At 51.0% G+C, this 26,811-nt stretch overlaps 1 protein-coding gene across 3 annotated transcripts in view; it reads left to right on the forward strand.

Moving 5' to 3' along the window:
* The window catches only part of MYH14 (myosin heavy chain 14), a 90,525-nt gene that overhangs the window by 10,713 nt on the left and 53,001 nt on the right, over window positions 1-26,811 (forward strand). For 2 of the 3 annotated variants that reach the window (XM_029239156.1, XM_029239162.1), the window contains exons 4-16: window positions 2,763-2,790; window positions 2,918-3,020; window positions 3,710-3,733; window positions 5,292-5,384; window positions 5,756-5,819; window positions 8,448-8,546; window positions 9,503-9,643; window positions 19,945-20,040; window positions 22,310-22,428; window positions 23,665-23,817; window positions 23,907-24,080; window positions 24,390-24,563; window positions 26,586-26,700. In XM_029239156.1, the coding sequence (XP_029094989.1) occupies window positions 2,763-2,790; window positions 2,918-3,020; window positions 3,710-3,733; window positions 5,292-5,384; window positions 5,756-5,819; window positions 8,448-8,546; window positions 9,503-9,643; window positions 19,945-20,040; window positions 22,310-22,428; window positions 23,665-23,817; window positions 23,907-24,080; window positions 24,390-24,563; window positions 26,586-26,700 (1,383 nt within the window). The remainder of the gene's footprint in view (window positions 1-2,762; window positions 2,791-2,917; window positions 3,021-3,709; window positions 3,734-5,291; window positions 5,385-5,755; window positions 5,820-8,447; window positions 8,547-9,502; window positions 9,644-19,944; window positions 20,041-22,309; window positions 22,429-23,664; window positions 23,818-23,906; window positions 24,081-24,389; window positions 24,564-26,585; window positions 26,701-26,811) is intronic. The other variant, XM_029239169.1, reaches the window with a different exon arrangement.

A 26,811-nucleotide genomic window follows, 5' to 3' on the forward strand; every position in this document is an offset into this window, starting at 1 on the left:
CAGCATTTATATTGTTGACATGATCTACATTGTCATGGGTGAATGGCTGCCCCTTAGACGATGGGCAGCATGGGGTCGCTGTGTACAGCTGGGCAGGCTGAGCACTGCGCAAGGATGTTCGTCAGAGGGGCTGCCATTCACCCCATGACAATGTCGATCAGTGCTGGCAAAATTCCATAATTCCCATGTAGTATTCATACTACACTCATTAGATATTTATTATGTATGCATACATGCATATATATATATATATATATATAATAAAATACCTGCAAATACCTGCATTATGCACTCAAACATTTATATATAATGTTTTTATAGTCACATTATAAATTTGTATTTAGTCAGAGGTAACATTTTATTTGGTTATATAATCTAATTTGTTACATATTTTTTATACTAGTTAATATAACAGGAATAAATGTTCAAGAAAATAAGAGTGAGTGCCTACTCTGGGTCAAACACTTTTCAGGGATGAACACATTTAACATCACAGCCACCCTATGGAGGAGGTGTGCTCGTTATCCCTGGTTGCCAGATGGGGAAACTGAGGCATAGAGCAGCACAGTCACTGCCCACCGTCCCACCGGTGGGTCAGTGGCTGAGGTAGGATTCGAACCCAAGGCCCCCAGCTGCAGCTTGCGTGTAGGTCACACTGTATCATGTCCTCGTCCTGGGCTGGGCACTGTTGAGTTTTGACATGTGACCCTCCTGGATTCTAATACCCAACCCCGACTCAGCCTCTTGCTTGCTGTGTAACCCTGGGAAAGTGGCTGTCCCTCTCTGAGCCTCAGTTTCTTTTTTTTTTTTTTGGCCACACCATGAGGCTTGCAGGATCTTAGCTCCCCGACCAGGGATTGAACGTGGGCCCCAGCAGTGAAAGTGCCGAGTCCTAACCACTGGACCACCAAGCAATTCCCCCTAAGCTTCAGTTTCCTCGACCTGTAAAATGGAGACAATAAACTCCAACTGAACAGCATGTAATTCATTCAAGAAACTTCAATTTGAGCCCCTACCATGTTCCTCCTTGTGCTGAGCATGTGAAAATTCAAAGACATGAGAGCAAGATTCTGGATCCCAGGTTCAGCCCTGGATACAAAACAGGCCACAAAACTGTATTATATACTAGCTGGTATATTAAAAAAAACATTGAAGATTCTCTCTGAATTCTGACTATGGCCCTGTGAGGTAGGGGCTGTTTTGAGCCCCATGTTTCATCTCCGAGATTCTTTTTTTTTTTTCTGGCCACGCGGTACAGCTCGCAGCATCTTAGTTCCCCGACCAGGCACCAAACCCGGGCCCCTGCAGTGAAAGCACCAAGTCCTAACCACTCTGCCCCATTTTTCAGATGGGGAAAGTAAGGCACAGAAGACCTCAGAGACTGATGCAAGGTCACACAGCAAGGCGGGGAGGTGGCTGGGCCTTGAACCCATGTCCATAGGCTCCCAAACCAGGCTGCTAACTTTGAGGCCCTATTGAATGCAGCCCTCTCTCTGGCTAAAAACCACCCAGAGACTTCCTGCCCTCCTTAAAAACCATCCAGACCCTTTAATCGTGGTCTCCAAACCCATCTGCATCATCTCCAGCTCTGCCCCCTCCCCCAGCCTCACCGGCCTCCTTGCTGTCTCTCAAACATCTCCAACTTGGTGCCACCACAGGGCCTTTGCACTGGTTGTCCCCTCTGCCTGGAATGCTTTTTCCCTGCTTCCTCGACCTTTAGGGCTGAGCTGAAACAGCACCTCTTCTGAGACGCCTTCTGGCCCTCGACCCCTCCCCTCAGTCACTTCTTATGACTTCAGGCCAGGGCTTCTCAACCCTGGCTCTGTTGGCGTTGGGGCTGGATGACTCTTTGGAGTGGGGGGTCGTCCTGTGCTTCATCGGATATTAAGCAGCATCCCTGGGCTTTACCCCTAAAACTTGTAGGACAACCCTCCCAGGTTGTGACAACCAAAAATGTCTCCAGACATTGCCAACTGTCAAATCTTCATTTTTAGTTTGGGGGGGGGGTTGTTGTTGTTTTGTTTGTTTGTTTGTTTTGCTGTGCTGCATGGCCTGCGGGGATCTCAGTTCCCAGACCAGGGATTGAACCCAGGCCACGGCAGTGAAAGCCCAGAGTCCTAATCACTAGGCCACCAGGGAACTCCCCTAGTTTATGTGCTTTTATCCCCCACTCAAGCGGATACTCCATGAGGGCAGGGACCTTGCAAATTCCCACTGCCCTCAGTGTCTGACACTTAGTAGGTGGTCAGTGTGCATTTGTTGAAGGGTTGTGTCAAGCCCAGGGCGAGCGCAGGAGGAGATGGTGGTGACTGAGCTGTGCTCTCTGCCCTCAAGTTGGGCAGATGACCCACCAATGGGCCACCAGTCACCATAACTACGATTCTGTGGCCTGTTTTCTATTAGAGGCTGAGCCTGGGGTCCAGGATCTCACTCTCATGTCTTTGAATTTCACACACTCCTCACAAGGCAGCACACGGTAGGGACTCAAATTGGAGTTCGTTGAATGAATCACATTCCGTTCAGTTGGAGTTTGTCGTCTCCATTTTACAGGTGAGGACACAGGCTCAGAGAGGGGTAGCTGCTTTCCCAGGGTCACACAGCAAATGAGAGGTTGAGTTAGGGTTAGGTATTAGAATCCAGGAGGGTCACATGTCAAAATCCAAGCTTTTCCTTAGCCCTTGGGAAGGATTTTGAAAAGAGGGTGGCCAGTGTCTCGCTGGAGAAATCCTCCCAGGTGACACGTCCCTCTCTGTCCCCTACAGATCGTGAGGATCAATCCATTCTCTGCACGTGAGTAATCCTGAAGGACTTCCTGGAGGAAGCGGGGTCCCGGCTGGGAGTGGCTCTGCTTGGAATGGGCGGGGCTTACCTCGGAACATTGCTGACCCTTTTTGTTTCCCTTTGTGCCCCCCCTTAGCGGGGAGTCTGGGGCTGGGAAGACAGAAAACACCAAGAAAGTCATCCAGTACCTCGCCCACGTGGCATCATCGCCAAAGGGCAGGAAGGAGCCGGGTGTCCCGGTAAGTGACCTGCCTTGGGATGTACTCTGGACCCTGCCACCAGCAAGGCCCCCTCCATCTCAGGTTCTGCTTCCCCCCATAGCTGACTCCCTGCCTCCCTCATGGAGGGACACAGTTGTGGGCCTTCTCCTGGCTGCCCATGCCCCCTGCGTCCCTACTGTGTGCCTGATACAGTGCTGGGAGCAGAGGCAGGGTAGACACAAAAATGTGAAGGCCAGTCCTTGGCCTCATTGGCCCTTGGAACAGCACCTGGCACACAGTAGGTGCTTACATTCCAGAGCATCCACTGTGTGTCAGGCCTGTTTAGGTTCTGGCAATGCCCAGGTTTGCTCTGTAAGTGAGCATTTATATAGTGCTAGTCCCTTTGCTTCTATTACTATAACACGCCAGTGAGGTGGGTGTGGTCTTCCTGCGTTAAAGACGGGAAGAGTCACAGCTGGGGTGAATTGGTTGTCCGAGGCCGCACACCCAGGAAGGACCAGCCTGGATTCAAACCCCAGGTGCTGTGGGTAACCCCCCCCCCCGATGCCACCCCACTCCACATGGCCAGTTTCCCCAGCCCCTCGTCTCTCTGCCTCACCCCACCCGCCACCTGAGACCACCATTTCACCTGTGTGTCTGTCCACGTTCCATGTGCTGTGTCCTGGTCCGTGTCCCGGTCCGTGTCTCGTGTCCTGTGACTTCCCCAGGCCTCCACCGGCACCGTGTCTTATGTGAGTAGTGGGGAATCACCTCGAGTCCTGTCACCCCTCATACCACCTGGGTCACCCCAAACCACAGTCTTCCTGGCAGACAGGGCCCCCTCAGGCACTGATGGTCACCCCTGCCAGGAAGCCACATTGCCACTTATGACAGTCCTGCTGTGTGCACGCCCAGCCCCACACTGTCATTTCATACAACCCTACTGTGTGCACACAGGCCCCCCCCACCCCACTGTTGCTTATGGCAGCCCTACTGCATGCACACACCTAGGGCCCATGCTGGCATTTAGTGTGGTCCTACCGCACGTGTGCAGACCCCAACCACACAGCCCTTTCTGTTAGCCCTACTGTGTCTGTGCAGACTGGCCACAGATCCCAATGTGAAACAACCCAGAGGCCCAAACTACCATTTATTGTTGATCTGCTAACAGAGCCCACAGACACCACGAGTTCACCCAACCCACAGACCCACACTGACAGCTATGGTAGGCGTAATGTGTACTCCCAGCTCAGGCTAGTGTCTGAGGGCTCACAGGGCATTTGAAGAAATAGTTGGTGTCCTTGAGAGCCTGGCTAGGAAAGAGGGGAAGGGGATTGCTGTTGACTGAGCACGTACTATGTTCCTGGCTCTGACAGCGAGGTGGCTGTAGGGAAGTTCAGAATAAGATCCCTACCCGTGGGGGTGGGGGGAGGGATAAACTGGGAGTAGAGGATGAAAAGATGCACATTACCATGTATAAAATAGATAAACACCAAGGATTTACTGTATAGAACAGGGAACTATATTTAATATCTTGTAATGAACTATAATGGATAAGAATCGGAAAAAGAAGAACATAGGTATATACATATATATGTATAACCATATCATTCTGCTGTATACCTGAAACTAACACAATATTATAAATCAACTATACTTCAATTTTAAAAAAAGGTTCCTATCTTAAAAAAATAAATAAATAAAAAATCCCTACCCATGGATCAGCCCGACTGGGGGAGGAAACTACCAAGCTGCCAAACAGTTTGAAGCACTTTACATAGATGGTATAGGTTTTTCTTTAATTCTACAAGTAATACGTGAGTACATATTCACTGTAACAACAACAACGATCAGATAAAGTGAAATTCCTCTTTGCTTCTCTCAGTCCTCCTTCCTTGGAGTGTCTTATGCTGTTGACAGTTTGGCATGTATCCTTGCAGGCCTTTCTCTAAATGTTTACTGACGTGTCTATCCTTATAGAAATAGGAGTCCTGTTTTGTGGTGTGCTTTTCCCTCAATTTATTTTTTATTAATGGGATCACACTCCAGGTATTTTCCTGCAACTTGCTTTTTGTTTTGTTTTTGTTTCCACTAACAATGTATCCTGGAGATGTTTCCTCAGATGTTTCCTCATTCCCTTCACAGTAGACTGAAGGGCAAGACCCAGATGCGGGAAAGAGGGCACACACCCGGACACACAAAGGCCCCCCACACACAGACACTCAGCCAGCTGTGACACAGATCCACCCCCCTTACAGCTGGGCCAACCCCCCTACCCCCACTGACGGGTCATCCCCCGCGCCCCTGCAGGGTGAGCTGGAGCGGCAGCTTCTTCAGGCTAACCCCATCCTGGAGGCCTTTGGCAACGCCAAGACAGTAAAGAATGACAACTCCTCCCGATTTGTGAGTGCTGGGGGAGGGCGGTGCCTGGGCCTGAGTCAGTGAAACAGGAGCTGGGAGTTTAGGAGAATGGTGGAGGGGAGGCAGGATGTATGGGTCTGTTGAAGGAGGAGGGGGCCTGGGGGCCGTGGCTCCTAGGTCTGAGGGATGAAGGAGCTGGGGACCTGGGTCCCAAAGAAAGAAGTCAAAGGGGCCTGGACCTTGAATTCCCCTAGGAACTGCCCCCCGAACTGGAACCTCACGATTGGAGTGGGGTTCAGTGGAGGGAGAAAGCAAGAGGCAGCCCTGGCTCTGGGAGGCGTGAGTGTGGGTTGGCGGTGCTCTCTAGGCCCACGGGATCTTTGGCTAAGTCCCTCCACCTGCTTCCCTCGCAGGGCAAATTCATCCGCATCAACTTCGACGTTGCCGGGTACATCGTGGGCGCCAACATCGAGACTTGTATCCTCTCACCACCTGGAGGGGTGCCTGGTGGGGGGACGAGGGGTGGCAGCCAAGGAGAGTGGCTCTTGGGATCTCACCGCTTACGGAAAACAGGTGTCCACATTCGCCGGGAAACCTGGCTCCCTGCAGCTCAGAAACTGTGCCTCAGTTTCCCCCTCTGCAGAAGCGGAAGGATCCTAGAACCTCAGGAAGGGGCAGTGGCAGCATCTCCACATGAAGGGAGGAGGGCAGGGCCTCCCGGAGCTTTTAGGAGAAGGCCAGCCCAGCCTCGCTATGGGGCGGAGGGTCGGCTATGACTTAACCATAAGGGTCGCGAGCGCAGGCAGCAAAAGGGGAAGGCGTGTGGGGCTGAGTAAGGGGGGCAAGCAGCGCCAGCTTCCAGAGGCCTTGCCCCATGGAGTCACACGGGATGTGCTTAATTCCCAGGTGTGCCAACACGTGTGAAATGTTTTCTACCAGGCATGCTCATCAGAGAGTCCGTGCCCAGGGTTTTTACTGGGGGCTGATCACATAGGCACCCTCTCCCTGGCACGTACCCAAATTCCGGAGTCCCTGAAGGAAAGCGGGTGTTCAGAAGAAACCATGTTGTTTTGCACAAACAGTTTAGGTGCAGGGAGCCCCTCCTATCAGCCAAGGAAGGCTGGGAACCCTCCCGAAATCCAGATTCCCAGACACCAGCCAGAGGCGGGCCTCGCAAGCCGGCTGACTCAGGCCAGCTGTGTCAAACCTTTCCCACACATGCTCGGTAGGAATTTAAAAGATAAAACCCAGAAGCTCCAAGAGTGCAGAGCATAAGAGAATGAGCGAAGAAATCACACCCACCCGCGTTCGAATCCCAGCTCTGACACTTTGAGGCTCTTGAGCACGTGATTTGACCTCTCCGGGCTTCAGTTTTCCCCTCTGTAGAAGGGGACGGATCGTTGAACCTACTCTGGAAGGGTCTGAAGTGAGGCAGGTTCTTAGCGTGGCCCCTGCCACATCGTAAGCACTCAAGCATGAGCTCTCTGGGAACTCCCTGGCGGCCCAGTGGTTAGGACCCGGCGCTCTCACTGCCGAGGGCCCGGGTTCAGTCCCTGCCTGGTCGGGGAATTAAGATCCCGCAAGCCGTGGGGCACGGAGGAAAAAAAAAAAAAAAAAAGAACGAGCTATCATTATTAGGAATGAATGATTAGATTAGCAGTGTCCTTATAATGTTAATATTGTTAATAATTATTCATTGCAATGTGGTTGATATTCATAACAAATCACATCCCCATCCCCGCTGTATCTAAGCTCACTGCCCTCCCCGCACCCCGCCGGTAATCTGGGGGAGGGTTGAGAAGCAGTGTGTTGGTGAAGGGTTTTTCCTAAGAGGGCTTAGGGAGTAAGGAAACAGGGATCTCTCTGTCAAGGAGCTGGGCCCCATGGACTCTGCTGTCACCTGGTAACTTCTTCCTTGGGCTCAAGGCCTCATGTCCCCTGCTGCCACCAGCTTCTGATCCCCACAGTTCCTGCGGCCCGTCACCCCTTTGCATCATGGTTCCTGCTCACACAACTTCTTAGAGCTCACGGCTCTCCCTGCCCCATCCATCCTGCCATCCCAGGCCTCCACGGATCCCGGAATCTTCTCTGCCTGCTTCCAAACGCTAACTTTCTCCCATCCACACTCCCCATCCAGTTGGGGCTGCCCCCACCAGGCACGGCTCTCCTTCCTGGCTGTCTCTGCCTCGGGGCCAATGACCAGCCTGTGGTCATTGCTGTTCGCGGGGCAGGTGCCACCCGCGGGGTCAAACAGATGGATCCCGGGCTTGGCCTGACCCCTCACACCAGCATCAGCCTGTCCAACATTTCTTGGGGGTTTACTGCGTGCCTAGCAGTGTCTTGAGGACCCTCCATGTGTTAACTCAGCTCCTCGTCTCTGTAACCCTGTGAGGCAGATGCTGTTATCCCATTTCACAGAAGAGGAAAACGAGGCTCGGGGCTGTCATCACCCAGGGTCTCCCAGGTCGCGCATGCTCCCTTCACCCCACCTTGCCCTGTGGGACCTCCTCCCGTGGGTCCTCCCTGTCTCACCCGAGCAGGTTAGCGCCCCAGGGTTTTGGGTCAATGGTTTGCAGTCCATCTTGGGCGAGGCTCCCCAAGGCAGGTCCTGCATTATGACAGTCGTGCAAAATATGTGCTCGGAGGTCCATGAGTGAAGGACACAGACGGCTACACCAATTATCCGATGTTTTATTTTCCTTTAAGGCGTCTCACCGATTTTCAGTGTGTAAACGTGCCATGTGGCTTTCCCAGAGGGAGAAGCTGAGAGCCCCAGTAGTCATACGGGGAAACTGAGGCTGAGAGGGTCATGACAGCAGGAGGTATTCTTATCCTTGGTAACAAAAAACCAGGCACAGCTCCAGTGTTTGACACATAGTAACTCATTTACCCCGACAGCACCTCATAGACTCACGGACGCGTGTTAGTATCGGGCCCCTTGCACAGATGAGGAAACTAAGGCTTGAGGCCTTAAGTGACACATGTCCAAAGCCACTGGTCCAGTTAGCGACCAGGTCGCCGGCCGGGGCTATGAGTGACTCCACTGTTCCACGGGATAGCAGGGGGTTCCCCTCCATGTAGCACCTTAACTCACCCCCCACCCAGACCTGCTGGAGAAGTCGAGGGCCATCCGCCAGGCCAAGGACGAATGCAGCTTCCACATCTTCTACCAGCTGCTGGGAGGCGCCGGGGAGCAGCTCAAGGGTTAGTGTCCAATGGCTCCCCACCCCTCCCGCGGGTCTGGGTGGTGGCCGCGTGTGGACCCCCTGGGGCGGAGGACATGGGAGGCACTAACCTTTGTCAAGCACCTGCTTTGTGTCAGGCTCCTGCTGGGTGGTGGATTCTCTCGCCTCCCGGATCCCACCGCCCCTGGTTTCTGCCGCCTCTCGACTCCTGCCACCCCCAGACTCTGCTGCCCTCTGGTTCCCGCTGTCTCCCGGGTCTTGCTCATGCCAGCTACGTGGCCACGTGTCTCCTGCCCACACTCACTTCTCTCCTGAAACTCCGGGGCTCTGCTTACTCCAGCGGGTGCTGTAACAACTCCAGCTTTGCCATCTCGTGGTTCCCGAAGATCGTGGTTTGCGTGGCTTGTAGGCTCCTGCTGCCTCATGGCTCCTGCCTGAGACTCCTTCTGTCTCCTGCTCTGCGCTCCTCCGGCCCTCTGGCTGTGGAAACGCCCCAAGGCTGTCTTGTCTACAGTGGCCCCGCTGCCCTGTGGCTCCCTGTCATTCTGGCTTCTTCCACCCCGTAGCTTGGGCCGCCTCCTGGCCCCTCCGCACCCAGCCTCCTGCTTACGGTGGCTTCCGAACCCTGTGCCATCGACCCCTCCTGTCCCATGGCTTCTGCTAACTCAGGCACCCGCAGCCCTGTTGCTTCTGCCAGTGGGCGGCTCCTGCCTTCTCTGGGCAACTCTGCGACTTGAGGATCATTATGGAAGGAGGGAAGAGGAAAGGTCTAATATGTGCTAAGTACCCACTTCACGCCTGGCCCTTCCCACCAAACCCTTGAAGAATGGATCCCCACTCGTTTGACAGAGGAGGAGACCGAGGTTCCTAGTGGGGAAGTGATGCTCTTCCTGGGGTGGCTATTGAGGAAGCCGGGACTTGAGTCTGACTCTACAGCTCATTCTTGACCTTGGCCTCCCCCCGTTATTCCTACAGCCGACCTCCTCCTGGAGCCGTTCTCCCACTACCGCTTCCTGACCAACGGGCCATCATCCTCTCCGGGCCAGGAGCGTGAGCTCCTCCAGGAGACACTGGAGTCCCTGCGGGTCCTGGGATTCACCCACGAGGAAATCACCTGTGAGTGAGCCATGAGCCCAGAGCCCCCCATGAAGGATGGGGGTGGACACCTGGCCATTCATTGCTTGGTTTGAAAACTAAAACAGGGAACGGAGGAAGGAGGAAGCTTTAAGTAGGGGATCGGGAAGGACACACTGAGATGGTGATGTTTGCGCAAAGGCCTGGAGAGCCGAAGGTGTGAGCATTGGTGCTATCTGGGAAGAGCGGTCTAGGCACGGGGAAACAGCATGTGCAAAAGCCCTGAGGCAGGAGAGGCGTGGCATGTTTGAGGAATTGAAACTTCTCGAATGGATTCAATTAGTGGGTGACCCAGGGGAGTGGGGAGATGGAGCCACAGAGGCAGGTGGGGTCTCAAATGCCAGTCTGAGGGGCTGGGATTTGTCCTGAGGGCACTGGGGAGCCATGGGAGGGCTGGGAGCCGTGGAGGAGCAGCTCTGGGCCGTGTGGAGGATGGACTGGAGGGCAGGAGGAGGGTGAAGCGAGGGTGCAGGGAAGACCCTGCCCCTGGCCCAGGGTCTTCCTTGGTTGGTCTGGGCTCGGGGGCACTGGGGTGAAATACTCAGCTCATTATCCGTGTTCTGCTGCTTTGCCCCCCACCTTTCTCACCAAACAGTACCTTTTGACAGTAGTTCCGTTGCAGTACTGTATTCGTTTGCCAGGGCTGCCATCACAAAGCACCATAAACCGAGTGCCTTAAACAAGTGAAATTGATCATGTCCCAGGTCTGGAGGCCAGAAGTCCGAGATCGAGGTGTTGGTGGGGTTCGTCGGTCCTGGGAGAATCTGTTGCCTTCCCCTCCCCTAACTTCTTCCTTGTTAGAAACGTCACCTGACCTCCGCCTTCACCTTCATGCGGTGCGCCCGCCTCCCTGCCCAAGCATCTGTATGCACATCTCCCCTTTTATGGGACACCCGTCATTTTGGATTAGGGGCCACCGCACTCCCGTGTGATCTCATCTTAACTTAAATAATTACAGCTGCAACGACCCAATACCCAAATCAGGTCACATTCTGAGAGGTCCCAGGCATTAGGATTTTAATGTATTTTTGGAGGGAGTAGGGGGACACGATTCAACCCATTACGCACACATAGAGGGGGAAATCTCAGTCTTTTTTCCGGCTACCTGGCATTTCATTGTCTGGATGAATTGTGATTCCTTTCACCAGTCCCGTGGAGACCCTGATTTCTAGTTCTGAGCGGGGCCGGGGCTGGGTCTCATTCTCCTCTGGTCTCTGGGGCTGTGGAAGGCCTCGGGAGCCACTGTGGGCTCCAGGGCCAATAGGGAGGGCTGGAGACCCAGTGCCAGGTTGGCTGTCCACCCAGGCAGCGAACAGGCCAGCGTCCTCAGGCATATTGACACAGGGTCCCAGGCCTCCCTGCTAGATTTCCCAACCACGGGTTGCGTAACTGCCCTGCTCCTCCCTGGGCAACTGACAAACAAATTCAGATGGAGGCCACAGTGGGGGCCTGAGCCCCTCAGGTACCGCCTGCCCTCCTGACACAGGTCACCTCAAGTAACCCTCCTGCCGTGTGGTGGGCGCGGGCAGCAGCTCCAGTGTCTCCAGTCCCGAAACAAAAATTTTGCAGCACCGGCGGCGTGTAGTGACATAATCTGAATATGATCAAAGGTCATCGTGTGAAAACCGAGTCGCCCTGGGCCCCTCTGAGCCCAGTTTTCCACTGTTAAGTTTCCTGCATCTCCTGCCAGAAATATTTCAGACATGTAAGAAAAGACACACATTATTCTCCAGCCCCAGGGCTGATGTTCAGCTCTAATGTTGATCAAAATGTTACCGAATTTCTGAGACTTCCCTGGCGGTCCAGTGGTTAAGACTCTGTGCTTCCACTGCAGGGGGCATGGGTTCAATCCCTGGTGGGAGAAATGAGATCCTGCATGCTGCCCGCCCCCTCCCCCCCCCAAAAAAAATGTTACTGTATTTCTCTCCTGATTTAAAAGTTCCTGCGCAGTGGTTGATCCAGATGGGGCCCCACCTCCCTGACCTTCCTCCCAGTACCCGCTCAGAGGCACCAAGTAACAATGAAAACACCTGGCATATCAGGCCCCGCACCCTGGCCTGGGTCCTGGGCGGCACTGGGGTAGAACGCTCGGCTCATCGCCCCCCGTGCTAGCGTGGGCTTTGTCCCCTACTTTTCCCAGCAAACAGCGTGTTTGGCAGTCTTTCTGGTTTTGTAGGTATAGGTGAATTTCAGGTTTTTTTGTGGTTGCAGAAGGTTTCACTGTTTAGATGAACCGTGATTCTTGTAACCTGTCTGTCCCTTGCAGACACACCCTTCGGGTGACTGCCTCCTATTGCTGTTGGAATCAAAAAGTGCCAAGAATATCCTTATAAGTAGATCTTTGTGCTCGTGGGCGAACAGAACTGCAGGATCAGTTCTTAAGCCACAAAATACTGAGTCCAAGGAGAGGTGCAGTTTTTGGTTTTATCCAGCATTCACGGAAATCTAACAGCCTTATTGAGATATCATTCACATACCAAAACATTTACCTATTCAAAGTATATGTCAGGGAATTCCCTGGCGGTCCAGGGGTTAGGACTCCGCACTTTGACTGCCAAGGGCCCAGGTTCGATCCCTGGTTGGGGAACTAAGATCCCGCAGGCCCTGTGGCGTGGCCAAATACAAGCCAGTGGCTTTTAGTACCTTCGGAGCTGTGCAGCCATCCCCACAATCAATTTTAGAACATTTTCAGTGACCCAAGAAGCTAACTTGCGCCCCTTTGCGGTCGTCTGCTGGTTTTCCAATGCCAGCCCCTGGCAACCACAGATCTGCTTCCTGTGTCTGTGGATTTGCTAGATTTTTCATACAGATGGAATCATACAATATATCATCCTCTGTGGCTGGCTTTCTTCCCTCGGCATGATGGTTTGAAGTTTCATCCATGTGGTCGTATGTATCCGTGCTTCCTTCCTTTTTACTGCTGAATAATTTTGCTTTTTACCTTTTTCTTACGGAACCTTTCAAACAGGTATGCAAGTAGAGAGCAGAGGGTCGTGAACCCCCCACCCCTCCCCCAGGAACCTGGCACCAGATCCAGCAGTTAACGGGCTCATGACTTCTTGGCTTTCAGCTCTAACCCCCAGCCCCTTTCCCTTCCCCCAACCCCACTCTGTTTTTTTAAATTGTACTGAATCGACCTCGCCGCCGTCCAGAAGGTGGCGCTAGTTTCCAGTTTCTCCCACCCTGTGTCTGGAGCACCTGTTCCCCCGACGTGGTTGCCAGCAACCACTGTTGTCAGCTTTTTTGCTTTTGCTGGTGTGGCAGGTGGATGGGGTCTCATAACAGTGTGATTTTGTGTCTCACTTCCAAGGAGTGGAGCCAGCCGGTCACCTTTTTTCTAGACTCTCCTTTGGAAGAAAGAGGAGACAGAGATGGGGAGTTCCCTGGCGGTCCAGTGGTTAGGACTCGTAGGTTAGGGATGGCCCTGGGTTCGATCCCTGGTCGGGAAACTAAGCTCCCACAAGCCTCATGGCATGGCCAAAAAGAAAGAAGGACACAGAGGTCCAGGGAGGTGGGGTGTCTGCCCTATAGGACTCACTGCCTTTGATGAGGTGGTGGTGGAACCCGGGTCTGACTCCAAAGCCAGCCCGTGATCCGTTTCCAGAGAGGCAGGTGGGCGCCTCTGGGTCGCCCACGGGAAGCCCAGGGCAGAGAGCGTTCGGGGCCAGTGGAAGCAGGACCTCCACGCCCCTCCTCACTTCCCATCCACGTTGGCGCCGTAAATGCCACCAGGGAGGTGGAACAGGCAGCCTAGCACGCAGGGAGGTGAGCTCCTGTCACGTGAGGCCGTCGTAGCCTCGCCAGCCCCACGCCTCCGCCCATGCAGGTTGGGGCTTGCTTACTGCCGGCTGGGTTGAAGTCACCAGCCAGAGCTGACTGCCAACCCCTCAGGCGTCAGGTTCACCGGGTGCTTGGAACCCACGCAGGTTCCGAAGCCAACCGTAAAAGGCCATTTTAAAGGCCACCGGGGGAACTCGAGTCTGGGTCAGGTCTGAGCTTGATGGTTAGGATGAATAATCATCCAGTTTGTTAGGGGTGATGATGCCTTTGTGAGTCTATCAGGAGATGTGCTCATTTATTTATCTTTTGGGAGGTACCTCGCTGCCCTGCCGCAAAACCTCCCAGCGTTTCTGGGACCCTGGGCTGTTCCCGACACCCCAGCCCCCTGACCCCCCCACCCCCGCCCAGCCCCTCCCACTGCCCAGCAGGGGAAACCTAGGCCCAGGAGGCCACTGGCTTGCCCCAGGTCACGCCTCAGTAATGTACCCCCCACTAGTTAATTCTTGGCCATTTGTTCATTCGTATATCGATTCATTCAAAACATGATAGAGTCTGCGGGCCAGACCCCTGCAGACGCTGGGAGAAATGAACCGTGACCAAGACAGAACAAGCCCCTGCCCCCTGGAGCGCTGAGACCCAGGGAGCATCAAATCACACAAGTGGATTAAAGTTGATCCCCTGGAAGAGTGATGGCTGGAAGGTGCATGGAGCAGTGACTGTGGGTCAGGGGGGTGGGGGGTGGGGTCTCGGAAGGGGCGGGGCAGCCCCTGGAGGAGGCGGCGCTTGGCTGAGCCCTGATGGTCAGGCAGGAATTAAGCAGGTGTAGGTGGTTCTGGACCGCCTCTATGGGGAGGGAACTCCCAGGGCAAAAGCCTGGGGGCAAGAGAGAGTGTCAGGTGTTGGCGGGGATTAAAGAGGTTGGCCTGGCTGGTTGGAGTAACTGAGGGGACCCGAGGCTGGAGCAGGTGGGAGGATTGGGGACAGGGTGCCGAAGACCTTGATAAGGGATAAGATTGAATCCCAAAAGTAGTGGGGACTGTGGAAGGAATTCTTCCCCCCAAAGTGGCAAGCTGAAGTTCATTCGTGAACACATTTATGGAGTGCTGACTGTGTGCAGAGGATACAGTTAGAAGGTGAATAAGGAACAGATACTTTCCACAAGGAGTTACGATCCTGATGGAGATCGAAAGGAAAAATTCAGATTTGTTGCACACCCCAGCGTGCCCCGAAAACTATACCAAAACCTTTTTTCCCTGGGGGACTAGAATTCATGGACCGTAAAATTCGCCATTGTCAAGTATACAGTTCAGTATTTGTAATATATTCACAAGGTGGTGTGAATCATCACTGCAATTTCACTGTCTAATTCCAGAAACTGAGTCTTTTCTCAGCAGTGGTCTTTTTTTTGACTACATTTCAAGGGGTATGAAATTCAAAAAGAACTAAAAGTCTGTGATCATTCCAGTGTCCCGGGCTCCCAGGAGGCAACCTCTGTTAGCTGTTTCTTGTGTGTCCTTCAGAGTAAGGCTTCTTGAAGCTGTCAGGCCAGTGACCAACACACCCCCCCCTTCTGTTTTCAGGGATTTTTTTAACCTCTTTTTTTAAAAAAAAAATACTTATTTGGCTGTGCTGGGTCTTAGTTGCGGCACGCAGGATCTTTGTTGCAGCATGTGAGATCCTTTTAGTTGTGGCATGCAGGATCTTTTAGTTGTGGCATGGGGAATCTTTAGTTGCGGCATGCAAACTCTTAGTTGCAGCATGTGGGATCTAGTTCCCTGACCAGGGATCGAACCTGGGCCCCCTGCATTGGGAGCGCGAGTCTCAACCACTGGACCACCAGGGAAGTCCCTAACCTCTTTATTTTGAATAGTTTCAGATTTACAGAAAAGTTTTAGAGTACACAAAATCGCTGCATACCTTCTCCCAGATTCCTCAAACATTACCATCTTGCCACATCTGCTTTATCCTTGTCTGTCTTTCTAATTACTTGTTCTGAGCTGTTCGAGAGTAGGGGTGTAGCCCAGGGATCCCTTCACCCTTCATATTTCCGATGACCACTGTCACAAATGACCACAAACGTAGTGGCTTATAACAACACACATTTATTCCCTCTCAGTTCTGGAGGTCAGAAGTCAAAAATCAGTCTTACTGGTTAAAGTCAAGGTGTCAGCAGAGCTGGTCCCTTCTGAAGGCTCTGGGAAGAATTCGTTTTCTTGCCTTTTTCAGCTTTCAGAGGCCACCCGTATGCCTTAGCTCATGGCCCTTTTCTGCGTCTTCAAAATGCATCACTCTAGGGACTCCCCTGGTGGTCCAGTGGTTAGGACTCTGCGCTTTCATGCCAGGGCCTGGGTTCGATCCCTGGTTGGGGAACTAAGATCCCGAAAGGTACGCGGCGCGGCCAAAAAAATTGAAAAAAAAAACCAAAATGCATCACTCTAACCTCTGCTCATGTGGCCTTCCCCCTCTGCCTCCCTCTTATAAGAACACTTATGATTACGTTTTGGATCCACCTGGATAATGCAAGATTAATCTCCCGTTTTAAGATCCTGAATTTCATCACATCGGTAAAGTCTATTTTTCCCTGCAAGGTAACATTCACAGGATTCAGACCATGGACATTTTGCGGAGAGGGGGCATTACTCATCTTACCGCCCCCCCCCCCCCCCGAATCTGTCTGTGCTTATTTCCTAAGAACATTCTGTGACACAAACATAGTACAGTATCATCATTAGGAAATTAACACTGGCACTATTAGGACTGTTATCTAATCCACAGACCTTATGCCAACTGTCCCAATAATGTCCTTTATAGCAAAAAAAAAAATTTTTTTAAGTTAAACACACACACACACACACACACTTCCCCAGTCCAGGATCACACACGTTGCATCTAGTCGTCACACTTTACTCTCCATCCATCTGGAACCGGTCCTGAGTCTTTATCGTTCGTGACCTTGACACTTGGGGAGATTACAGACCAGTTGTTTTGTCAACGTGCGTGTGTTTCCTCGTGATTAGATTCGGGTTACGCATTTTTGGCATGGGTCTCCCAGAAGGGCTCCCCCCTCCACCTTCCGCCACTCCCTTTTCCTAAGTAAACTTTGTACAGAAGCTTACGTAGCATAGACACCGGAAAATGAGCGCGGTGCCAAAGCACCCAGCTCAGGGGAATTTCTGCAAGTGACACCCCATATCACCCACACCTCGAAGCCCCCTCAAGCCCCTTCCCCTCACCGCAACCCCCATCACCATTATGTTGGCATCTAACAACATGGAGTTGTTTCGCCCGCTCTTGAATTTGGAACAAACAGACCCGTACAGTCCGTGCACTTTTGAACCTGGCTTCTTCCTTGCAATCCTGTGAGTGTGCAATCTGTCCGAGTTCGGTGAGTGGCCAGAAGGGGGCTTCTGAGGGGCTGGCCCACTGGTGTGTTCATTTTGTAAGATCTCACTGAGCTGCATGGAGGTGCTTTGTGTGCTTTTCTGTGTGTGTGCTCTACGTTCGTACAAACGTCCGAATTTTATGCTAAAAGAGGGACGGAAAGGGCTGCACGGCTGTTAAGAATACAGACTCCAGGGCCAGACTGCCGGGTGTGTCTCAGCCATGCCGCTTATGAGCTGGGTGATCCTGGGTAAGTTGATTACCTGAATGTGCCTCGGTTTCCCTGTCTGTCAAATGGGGGTTTTACTGTTTCCCATCGCAAGATGCTATTGCAGGATTTGGCTCAGTGAGTTGTTCCGAAGGTGACATGAGGTCATTTGTGAGTGTTTGGAACAGGACCTGGCATGGAGTAAGTGAAAATAGGTCAGTGTCCTTTTCAATCCGTAAATCGTGAAGACTGTTCTAGGAGGAACGTGGATGAGGTAGCTGGGTGTTGGCGCTGGTCTGAAGCATCACCACGAAAGCAGCAGACAGGAGCCCAGCCTAATGTAGGCGTGTTATATGGTCCACTCCAAGCCGAGGGCAGCTTTGCGGGTGGAGACAAGGAGGCTTTGACGCGATGACCAAATCTTGATAAGTTCTGAACAAAACCAAGACCAGCCTTCCCTCGGATTCCTCAGTGACTATCCTCCTAGAAAATGCACTGTGTATTAAAACCAAACACAAAACACTTTTGTGCGTATACATAAAACTGCTGGGGTTAGTCTCAGAGCATTCCAAACCATGATTTCACAGACGTGAATGTCCACTGGGACGTTTCGCAATCAAACGGAATGTGGGCAACTCTTTGTGATACAGAAGGGCAACTCCTCTGGTTCCCACCTGCCCAGTCTCTGTGGCATCCAGAAACGTTGCCAGGGTGGCCCCCATCCCTATGCTAACCAACCCCTGCACGTTCCCGAGACGTCCTCGTCCTCTAGGGGGCAGCATTGCCCACTCACGGCGAGATTTCTAGCCGCTTTGCGCAGACGTGCAAATATTAATACAATCGATCTTCTTTTACGATGTCCGAGTTGGAGAATTCACCTACACACGACATTTATTCGTAACCCCCAAACCAGCAATCCTGGTGCTTTTGTGGTCATTGCTGTCATGCATAGAGGAGTGAAAGTTTTGAGTTGCCCAGTGTGCACCCAACTGAAGTCTCACGGGGTGACATTCAGCCTTCTTGTTCCAGCCCATACTGTAAACCACTGTCCTTTCTACAGTCTGTTGAGTGCCACGCTTTTCACTTTTGGGGTGCTTTTTGGTTGGTGATTTCACTGTCTGAAATGTCCCCCTAAATGTAGTGCTTAATGCTGTCCGGTGTCCGTAAGAGCAGGAAGGCTGTGATGTGCTTTACAGAGAAAATACGTGTGTGAGAAGAGCTTCCTTCAGACTCCAGTTGTAGTGAATGTTGGTTGTGAGTTCAATGTGAATCAATGCTGTATATCAGATAATATGTCTTTAAAAAAATTTTATTGAAGTATAGTTGATTTACAATGTTGTGTTAATTTCTGCTGTATACCAAAGTGACTGGGTATGTGTGTGTGTGTGCATTTTTTCATATTCCTTTCCATTATGGTTTATCACAGGATATTGAAGAGTGTTCCCTGTGCTATACAGTAGGACCTTGTTGTTTATCCATCCTATATACATTAGTTTGCATCTGCTAATCCCAAACTCCCACTCCTTCCCTCCCCTACCCCCCTACCCCTTGGCAACCACAAGTCTGTTTGCCGTGTCTGTGAGTCTGTTTCAATTTCATTGATATGCTCATTTGTGTCGTATTTTAGATTCCACATATAAGTGATATCATATGATACTTGTCTTTCTCTTTCTGACCTACTTCACTTACTATGATAATCTCTAGGTCCATCCATGTGGCTGCAAATGGCATTATTTCATTCTTTTTTATGGCTGAGTAATATTCCATTGTATATATGTACCACATTTTCTTTATCCAGTCATCTGTCAGTGGACATTTAGGTTGCTTCCATGTCTTGGCTTTTGTAAATAGTGCTGCTGTGAACATAGGGGTGCTTGTATCTTTTCAAATTAGAATTTTGTCTGGGTATATGCCCAGGAGTGGGATTGCTGCGATTCTATTTTTAGTTTTTTGAGGAACCTCTATACTGTTTTAGATAGTGATGCACCAGTTTACATTCCCATCAGATAAGGTGTCTTTAAACAGAAACACACATAAACCAAGGTGATGCATTGATCAGTTGATGAAAATGTGACCAGAGGCTCCCAGGAACCAAACCTGTATTCCCCCATAGGAACATTTGTTCACATTCGATAATTCAGTGTTTCAGGTGACCCTATAGAACATAATTACCAAGAATAAGGAAAATTGACTGACCTTGACATTTTCTGCCTTTTTTTTTTGCATAGATAGTGGTTGCCATATATACCATTCTGCACCTCGAATTTTTTACTCGATATTTTAGAAATCTTTCCATATTGCTAAAGATCTTCCTCATTCATTTCTCTAAATCCTTTTAAATCTTCTATGCATTGCTCTATAAAATGGACATGAGCAGACACCAAATGACGATAAAGCAAACTTTGAATATAAAATACAGAATTCAGGGACTCCCCTGGAGGTCCAGTGGTTATGACTCCGCTCTTCCACTGCAGGGGGCGCGGGTTCAATCCCTGGTCAGGGAACTGAGATCTCTCGTGCCACGCAGTGTGGCCAAAAAATAAAATAAAATACAGAATTCATTTATCCGTTCATGTATTTAAGACCTGCTTGGTGTCAGGTGGTGGTATAATTTGACGTAAGGTTTTTAAGCTAGATTTCTTTTTTTTATTATCTTATTTTTTTAACTGAAGTATAGTTAATGTACAATGTTGTGTTAGTTTCAGGTGTACAGCAAAGTGATTCAGTTATACATACATATACATATATCTATTCTTTTTCTGATTCTTTTCCATTATAGGTTATTACAAGATATTGAGTATAGTTCCCTGTGCTATACAGTAGGTCCTTGTTTAAGCTAGATTTCTAAGGGGCTAGTTCAGACCACATGTCAGGACCCTGAGCCTCGCTGATCTGTGTCTCTGCTGCCCCTTAGCCATGCTGCGGATGGTCTCGGCCGTTCTCCAGTTTGGCAACATTGTCCTGAAGAGAGAACGGAACACCGATCAAGCCTCCATGCCTGACAACACAGGTACCACCACATGGCCTGCTACCCACCTACGTACAGAGCATCCTCCCTTCCCAGCCAGACCCACCTCCCATCCAGGACCACCCTGATTTCCTGCCCTTTGCTGAATCTTTACCAAAATAACACCGTCCACTCTTTTCTTGATTATAAAAAGTGTGAGCTCTGCTGAAAATTTGAACAACACCAGTGTGCCAAGGTGGAAGGGGGCGCGGACAGCAGGATCCTCCATCATCCCAGCCCCTCCCAGAAAACCAGCATTAGCACTGGCCATATCTCCTCCTGGCCTCTGCGCTCTGCATATATATACTTTTGGGGTTTTTTTGCCTTTCAGCAGAAGTATAGTTGATATTCCTTTTTTTATCAAAATGGAAATAGCTTTGCTTCTTTATTATTATAAAATAATACAATCTGAATGGGGAAGAAAATATGGCAAGACAGGGAAGTATAAAGGCAGGGAAATTACCCATAATTACTGCTAACACTTTTGGGGGCATTTCTCTCTGGGCTTTGTTCTACGTCTGTATCAGTGTGGAAATAATTATCACAGAAATGGAATCTTGCTTTACACCGCCTTCCCCTCGAGATGGGAAGAGATTTCTGTCCTGATTATGACACCCTATGGGCTATTTTCAAAAGCTGTACAACACAGAACATATGAAGGAAGGGGCATCTCTCACGATGTCACTGATCTGAGCTATCCCTGTGACATCTGGGGGCCAGGTTCACACACCCAGCAGGTGTGCCATACATACTCATTCGTTTGATTTACAAAATTGGGGTCAGACCTTATAAACTGTTTTGAAACCTGCTTTCCCCCCACCTCCTTAATGCAATGGGGGTAACTTTTCAAGGTTATTAACTAGAACTCTACTGGGGTTGCTTCACCTGGGTTCTGTGAGGAGAACTGTATGTCAGTATAATTAATCTCCTTTGGAATCCCTTGTATTTCCTTTTCTGCATTTGCAAACATTAATTGGAGAAGCAGCCCCCAGGCTCCACCGGCTGGCCAAGTACACACCAAGGGCTTAGAACCCTGTTAAGTCACCCTGTTACTGACAGCATAGTGCTCCATGCTGTTTTTTCAGTTTTTAAATATTCCCATATAATGCAGAATCACTGTAGAAGAATTAGAAATTGCAATTGCATCGGAGGGGGGGGGAGAGAGAGAGAGAGAGAGAGATTGACTTAAATCCTCATCACCTCTCAGAAATAACCACTGTTGACATTTTAATGTGTCTCTTCCTCAGTGTTTTTCTCTTTTGCTGGAGCTGAGTGTTTGTAGTAAGTATCTTCCTGTGACGCAAGTGATAGAGGCTCAAAAGCACTTCTTAATGATCATTTTAATTCAGAGGCGAAAGAAGAAATACACCTGCCCACACAGCCCTTCCTCCATCTTCTGCCAAAACAGCTATTAACATTTTGGCAATTTTTTATTCCTACAAAAATAGGGAAGAGCAGTGAATTTTTAAAGATTTCTTTTAGGTTTGACCACCTCACTGAACTCTTATTCCAAGAGTTTTCCCCCAGCATTTTATTGAGACACTTTCCAACATATAGAAAAGTTCAAAAAATTTTATACCGAACACCCAGATCCACCACCAAGATTCTACCACTGACACTTTACTACACTTGCTTTATCGAATATCTTTGCATCCTCTGTTCATCCATCTCCTTTTCTGGCGCGTTTCAAAATCTCAGATATTGGTATAGACCCTTCAGCCTGTATATGATTTACTGGCGTCCAATATTTGTTTCCAGTTCTTTCATGGACTTGAAGTGAAACATACAAATCATGAAATGTACACATCTTAAGTGTACCATGTAATTTATAATAATTATTATTTATTAAATAATAATTATAATGCTTATATTATTAATTAGTAATAATAATGTTATAAATAATTATTATTTATAATAATATTTAGTGACTGCAGAACATTTGTTCAAATGGATGCACCCTGACTCTCTAACCAATCCCTAGCTGTTGGACATTCAGGTTGCTTCCTGGTTTTCTCCATTGTAAACAGTGCTGTGACGGACATCCTCCTAGTCCAGCTTTTGCCCACATCCAGAATTATTTTTGCCAACTTAGGGTTCCAGGAGGAGAATTATTGGGCTGGAGAATGCACACACCTTTAGGACCCGTAATACCTCTAGCGGGAAAGGCTGGTGTTTCACCAACAGTGGGGGGTGGCACCCTCTCCCCCCTCCCCCACTCTGCACTATCCCCACCTCCCAGTGCTGATCGCATCTTGGTGCCTCTCGCCCTCAGCTGCGCAGAAGCTCTGCCGCCTCCTGGGCCTGGGGGTGACAGATTTCTCCCGCGCCCTGCTCACCCCCCGCATCAAAGTTGGCCGGGACTACGTGCAGAAAGCACAGACCAAGGAACAGGTGGGCAAGGCTGGCGGCAGGTGGGTGCAGGGAGGGCCCTGGATTTTTAAGCAGCTTATGCCAGTTTTTTCTCGCTCACTCAACAAACTTTTGCTGAGTGTCTGTTCAGTTACCGACTCTGGTCTAGGTGCTAGAATAAAGGCAGTCATGGAAGCAAAGACCACACCTTCAGGGAGCTCAGGCTGTAGTAGGGAATCAGATAATAAAGGAAGAAACGGGTGCTTTCTTCAAAGGAAGGGATTGAAGTGCTCGGGAAAGTCTTCTCGGAAGGGGTGACATTTGAGTTGAGACTTGGATGGTTCAAGACAAAGGGAATATAGCATGTGTAAAGGCCCTGGGGCCGGAACAAGCTTGGCAAGTTGGGAGCATTAAGGAGATCAGTGAGACTAGACAGTGGGGGAGAGGGTGGTAGAAGCTGCAGTCAGAGAGGTTGGAAGGGGACAGATCACATGAGGTCTTAGGAACCACAATAAGGAGGTGAGTTTTATGCAGAGTGCAGCAGAAAGCCAGTGAGGATTTAAGCCAGGGAATAACTTGGTTCAGTTTGTCTTTATAAAGATTCCCTTGTCTACTGTGTGGAGAATTGGGTCCGGGGGCCCCAGTGGAAGCAATGAGACACAAGGAGGCCACTGTCATAGTCCCGGCAAGCGATGACAGCAGCACAGATAAGGGTGGTGGCAGTGAGGGTGGGGAGAGGTGAACACAGACTAGATGTTTTCAGAATTCCAGTTTTGGGGCAGAGGCCTCTGCCTGACCCCAGGCTGGGCTCTCGAGGTGCTAGGACAGAGAAGGCACAGTGAGGGATATGAGCTTGGGGATCACACTGACCTGGGTTCTGCTCTCAGTCAAGGTACTATTGATAGGATCCATTTTACAGATAAAGACACTGAGGCACAGAGAGGTTTATTCACATGCCTGAGGTCACACAGCCTCTAAGTAGCAGAGCTAGGATTCCAATCTAGATGTTGGTCTCCAGATTCCACCCTCTTACCTGTTCTGCCGTGGAAACTGGTTCAAGGGGTGGGTGGAATATTCATGAACTAATGTGCCCCCAAGCGCTTCACACAGTGCCCGGCGCACAGTAGGGCGTCACTAATGATCTGCTGTTGTTAATGTCACTGCTCTTGACGAACCACGATGGGGCTCCGTCCGCACCCAGTGCCTCCTTGCCGGCAGGGCGGGGTCGGGGGGCACTAATGTGCAGGCTGGGCCCTCACTGTGTGCCCTGACCTGCAGGCTGACTTTGCGCTGGAGGCCCTGGCCAAGGCCACCTACGAGCGCCTCTTCCGCTGGCTGGTCCTGCGCCTCAACCGAGCCCTGGACCGTAGCCCCCGCCAAGGCGCCTCCTTCCTGGGCATCCTGGACATCGCCGGCTTTGAGATCTTCCAGGTCTGCGCTTTGTGCCTGGCTGGGGGCTGGCCTTGCCCCCCTCTCTCCGGGTCCCTGTCCCCCTCTCTCACAGGTCCCTCCCCCCGCAGCTGAACTCCTTCGAGCAGCTGTGCATCAATTACACCAACGAGAAGCTGCAGCAGCTCTTCAACCACACGATGTTCGTGCTGGAGCAGGAGGAGTACCAGCGCGAGGGCATCCCCTGGGCCTTCCTCGACTTCGGCCTCGACCTGCAGCCCTGCATCGACCTCATCGAGCGGCCGGTGAGCCCACGGCCGCTCCACCCTCCGTGCGACCTTGGTCCAGCTCCTCACCCCACCGGCCTCAGGCCTCTCCATCGGTCAAATGGGGAAAATGGCATAGATCCGTGTGGCTGCTGGACGATTAGAACCCAGAACATGCCTGCCACGGGGCGTGGCTCAAGTCCAAGGGCTAATCGATGGCCATAACGGTTGTTCTCGTGTTTGCTCGTAGGTCCCAAGTGGCACAAGAACTAAAAATTAGCAGCAACCTAAGTGTCCAGCATTTGGGGATCTGACTTAACTCTTCTGCCCTCCTCTGTTAATGGTCAGGCCAACCCCCCTGGGCTCCTCGCTCTGCTGGATGAGGAGTGCTGGTTCCCAAAGGCCACAGACAAGTCCTTTGTGGAGAAGGTGGCCCAAGAGCAGGGTGGTCACCCCAAATTCCAGCGGCCAAGGACTCTGCGGGATCAGGCCGACTTCAGTGTCCTGCATTATGCGGGCAAGGTAGGGAGCAGGGGCCAGCCTTGGGGGCTGTGGGTGGGAGTGAGGATGAAGGGAGGGTGCAGAGGGAAAGCAGGGGCCACCTGGTGTCCACTGGGACAAGTCACAGCCAGGCCAGGGGTAGGAAAGCCCTTGGAGGAGTGAGGACTCTGTCTGATGAAGTCAGCAAAGGCTTCCTCAAGGAGGGGATATTTGCAGTGTGTTTCGAGAGATGGATAGGAGTTCACCAGGTGGAGAATTAGGTGCATTTTATTCACTCATTTGGCCAACATATGCCTTTTGTGGGCTCAGCCCTGTGCTGAGCAAAGCTGGGGACCCATGTCAGATATGATTCTGTCCTCACAAAGTTCCTTATCTGGGAAGGAGACGAAGACAGACCATCGGGATATAAGGCCGATAAGTGCTTTAATGGGGCCAGCTGTGGATCGTGTCAAAGTCCAGAGGAGGAATCCCAGGGAAGGTCTCACAGAGGAGAGTGATGCTTGATCTGAACTCTAAATCAAGGGTCAGCAAACATTTTCTGTGAATAGTTTCAGTTCTGTGGGCCAGTCTCTGGCACAACTACTCAATTCTGCCATGAGAGCACGAAAGAAGCCACAAGTTCACACATAAATGAAGGCTGTATTCCAATAAAACTTTATTTATTTTATTATTTTTTAAATTATCTATCTATCTATTTATTTATTTATTTATTTTTGGCTGCATTGGGTCTTTGTTGCTGCACGCAGGCTTTCTCTAGTTGCGGCAAGCGGGGTCTGCTTTTCGTTGTGGTGCGCGGGCTTCTCATTGCAATGGCCTCTCTTGTTGCAGAGCACGGGCTAAGCACACAGGCGTCATGGCGTGCGGGCTCAGTAGTTGTGGCTCGCAGGCTCTAGAGCGCAGGCTCAGTAGTTGTGGCACACGGGCTTAGTTGCTCCGCGGCATGTGGGATCTTCCCGGACCAGGACTCAAACCCGTGTCCCCTGCATTGGCTGGCAAAGTCTTAACCACTGTGCCACCAGGGGAGCCCTATTTATTTATTTTTGGCTGCGTCGGATCTCGCGGCCTCTTTGTTGTGGCGGGCGGGCTTACTTGGCCCGCGACACGTGGGATCCTAGTTCCCCAACCAGGGATTGAACCTGCGTCCCCTGCATTGGAAGGCGGATTCTTAATCACTGGACCACCAGGAAGGTCCCTAAAACTTTATTTATAAAAGGAGGTGGTTTTGGCCGGGAGGCCATTGTTTGCCAATCCCTGGTCTAAATGATGAGTAGGGACTTCCCTGGTGGTCCAGTGGGTAAGACTCCATGCTCCCAATGCAGGGGGCCTGGGTTCGATCCCCACTCAGGGAACTAGATCCTGCATGCCACAACTAAGACCTGGTGCAGCCAAATAAATAAATATTTTAAAAAATAATAATAAAATAAATGATGAGTAACCCGTAGCCAGAAAAGAATGGGTGGAGGCAACAGCATACACAAAGGCTGAGGGGTAGGAGACCCATGTGTTCTGTTCTAGAACTCAGTTGTTTTCCAGACATTTGCTAAGATTTCCTGTGTGCCCAGTCCCCTGCTGGTTGTGAGTCAGACTCAGGCCCTGGCCTCTGGAAGCCACCGTCTGGTGGGGGGGAACGTGTGCAGGGAATCGTGGTGGTCAAGACTGTGATTCCGTGGAAGGGAGCTGGCCACGTGAAAATCCACGGAGAGGGAATCACAGGTGGCGGGAACGGCAGGGGTCAAAATCCCGAGGTGGAAATGAGCTTGCACGTTTGAGGACCAGAGTGGCTAAATGAATAAGGAAAGAAGTGTTGGTGGACGAGGTCCCAGAGGTGGGCAGAGTCCTCTTAAGGGAAATACAGAAAGGGAGAGGGACCATGCTGCGGGTAGGTGCAGTTCAGGATATGGGCACAAGGTGTCCACCGGTGCTCTCTCCTGAGTGGTGAGCCCCAGAGCTGGGAATCTCAGAGCTTCTGGGAGGCTCCCTGGGAAATCAGCAGTGCTGGTGAACCCACCATCCCACCACCCTCCTGTGCCCAATTTCATTCAGGTTGACTACAAGGCCAGTGAGTGGCTGATGAAAAACATGGACCCTCTGAATGACAGTGTCGCAGCCTTGCTTCACCAGAGCACAGACCGGCTAACGGCAGAGATCTGGAAAGACGGTGAGGACCAGCTTCCACAGGCCCTGTCCCTGGAACTCTGTGCGTCCCTTCTCCCGACTCACAGTGTGAGCACTTTTGTTCCAGACCTGAGTTGTCAGCTCAGAGGCAGAA

The sequence above is a fragment of the Monodon monoceros genome, unplaced genomic scaffold (genome assembly GCF_005190385.1).
Source record: "Monodon monoceros isolate NGI ecotype Baffin Bay Population unplaced genomic scaffold, NGI_Narwhal_1 Super_Scaffold_10, whole genome shotgun sequence".
NCBI classification, from domain to species: Eukaryota; Metazoa; Chordata; class Mammalia; order Artiodactyla; family Monodontidae; genus Monodon; species Monodon monoceros.